The 2,388-nt window shown below is 43.8% G+C and overlaps 1 protein-coding gene across 3 annotated transcripts in view; it reads right to left on the bottom strand.

The window, feature by feature from the left end:
* Positions 1-2,388, bottom strand: part of LOC107752556 (prickle-like protein 3) — a 48,850-nt gene that overhangs the window by 14,402 nt on the left and 32,060 nt on the right. For all 3 annotated transcript variants that reach the window (XM_016568560.1, XM_016568561.1, XM_016568562.1), the window contains exon 3: positions 652-835. In XM_016568560.1, coding sequence (XP_016424046.1) covers positions 652-835 — 184 coding nt within the window. The remainder of the gene's footprint in view (positions 1-651; positions 836-2,388) is intronic.

The raw sequence follows: 2,388 nt of genomic DNA, 5'->3' as shown, positions 1-2,388 counted from the left end.
GGATATTTTAATAAAAAAATCTTACATATTGTGCCTTTAAATCTCAAACCTTTCCAATGATGTTTTGTCAAGATTAGAAAGTTTTGATTATAAAATAGTGTAGTAAATGTTGTAATATGACACTCGACACCGCCCACTAGGGGGAGGAGCCTGCTAAACAGATTTAAAAACGTCTGCTTTCAAAACTGCTTTGAGTGTTTCAGCTTTCGAATGATATCTAATTTAGGATGATTACTAAAATATGTGATAGGGAAAAAAGGCAATAAAAAAGAGCACCATGGACACACTTATAATCCAATTTTAGATTGACCTAGAAAACTAATCACAAACTGAGACTGGTCGCTTTTCATGGGAGTACAATCTCTTCCTGTGCTAGTGGGTGGTTATTGGGCAGAATGAAATAAAATGTGGAAAAAACAATGCTAAATGTCAAAACTACACGAGGCAACTGAGATGATGCTGTTTTGTTCTTAGTGAAGCTTGACGTTTGAATCACCATTATGTCTCACTGAATGGAAAAGAACAGCCACTCTGTTTGACTAAGTGCAAGAGAGGCTGTGATTGGCTGATTCAGAGCAAACTCTCCAATCACTGAACCCTTTACTTAAACGCAACTGTATGTATAGATTCTCCTGAATGTTGCCTGCTCACCTGTTCAGGCTTGATCCCGGGCGGCACCCAGGCATATTCTTCCGAGGCGCAGCCCGAGTCGTCGTCGGATATGGAGTGCCTCTGGAAGTCAGACACCAGCTTCAACATCATTCTCTCCAGCTGTCCGGGCACAGAGCGCACCACATGCTCTTCCCGCACACACTTACAGTGCACACAGATCTTCCTGTGGAAACAGGTCAGCAGAGCGCCGCTGAGTGAGCACAGCCAAAACAACTAACTCAATCTGAAACTACACAAAACTCTTCATGATTTAGGATCTGTAAAAAATTAGGGAATTAATAACATTTTATGAAACTGACAATCAGGCAAACAAAATTATATATTCATTGTTGAACGGAAGCAGTTAAAAAAGACTTTATAAACATAAGAAAGAGGGAGACTGCCCATGGTACATTTGTGCAACTTCAGCATTTCCTCCAGTTCACCCAAAATAAAAATTGTCATCTACTTGTCGTCATGTAGCAAAACAATATTCCTGAAACATTTTTCATCAAGGGCAAAATTAGCTATATAGACCAAAATAATTTTTTGAACCAGGCTGTAAACATGTTTTTTTCTGCTGTAAAGTTGGGCATTTTAACATGGGGAGTCTATGGGATTGACTCCCTTTTGCAGCCAGCCTCTAGCGGCCAGTTGATGAATTACAGTTCAAGTCACTTCCTTGTTGGCTTCACGAGAGAGAGCGGGAGGTTGCCGCTTGCTCTGCATGCACACTGTACGCACAGATAAGCGCGCGGGTGCTGAATTAAGCTTTTCATGTCTTTTTGTGCTTGTATGTTTAAACTGGCGAGGTGTATTTGTTCGTTCAGGCACGGGAGGAAGCGAAGAAGAGCTCGGTTTGGTGTTTGCGCGGCTCTCCGTGTGCGCACCGAACTCGGCGCGCAAACTCTCAGTTGAGTTTTTCCATGTCTTGTGTTTGAATGCTTTAAAACTCGGTCCTGGAGGGCCGGTGTCCTGCAGAGTTTAGCTCCAACTTGCCTCAACACACCTGACTGGAAGTTTCTATGCCTAGTAAGACCTTGATAATCTGGTTCAGGTGTGTTTAATTAGGGTTGGAGCTAAACTCTGCAGGACATTGGCCCTTCAGGAACATGTTTGGGCATCCCTGGTCAATATTAATGGTCTCTTATGCTAGAAATATCCATTTTAAACTCTCTCTCTTGAATTAAATAACTTTTTGTTACTGTATCTTTAAGATTTCTATATGTTAATCACTTCTGTTATGGTAATCAACATCTTTGAGGGTTCACTTGCCTGCTGGAGGGTCTCCTTTCCGACTGGCTGACCCCGTGCAGATGAGGGCATGTTTCCTCTGATCCATTTCTTCTTAGACGGCTTCTTCACTCTAACTGGTGGTGGAGAGTCAGCAGAGGCCAGGGATGCATTGGACGGGTACAGGGAGCTTGACTTGGTCAGACTGACCTGACCTTCTTCTTTGCCCCACTCTTCTTCTTCTTCACTTAGCTGATGGAGGAGAAGGTGAGGGTCTCCTTGCAGCAGGTGTGGGAGGTGATCCTCCTCGATGGATATGACTCTGCGTAGAGGCCATCCATCCGGTGGTGCATCCTCTACATCCACTCTGTCATTTACACCTTCTGAGTCCCCAGCTACTTTTTCAGATCGCCCATCCACCTCTGGCTTCCCATCATGCCCTGTGCTGAAGGGTGAACATAGACCGTTTGCTAGAGAGGAGGTCTTCCTGTTAGAACGCTGAGT

Source organism: Sinocyclocheilus rhinocerous, unplaced genomic scaffold, assembly GCF_001515625.1.
Source record: "Sinocyclocheilus rhinocerous isolate Xijiao unplaced genomic scaffold, SAMN03320098_v1.1 scaffold1102, whole genome shotgun sequence".
Lineage (NCBI taxonomy): Eukaryota > Metazoa > Chordata > Actinopteri > Cypriniformes > Cyprinidae > Sinocyclocheilus > Sinocyclocheilus rhinocerous.
Note: the sequence above shows the minus strand (reverse complement) of the source record. Positions and strands in the feature narration are given on the sequence as shown.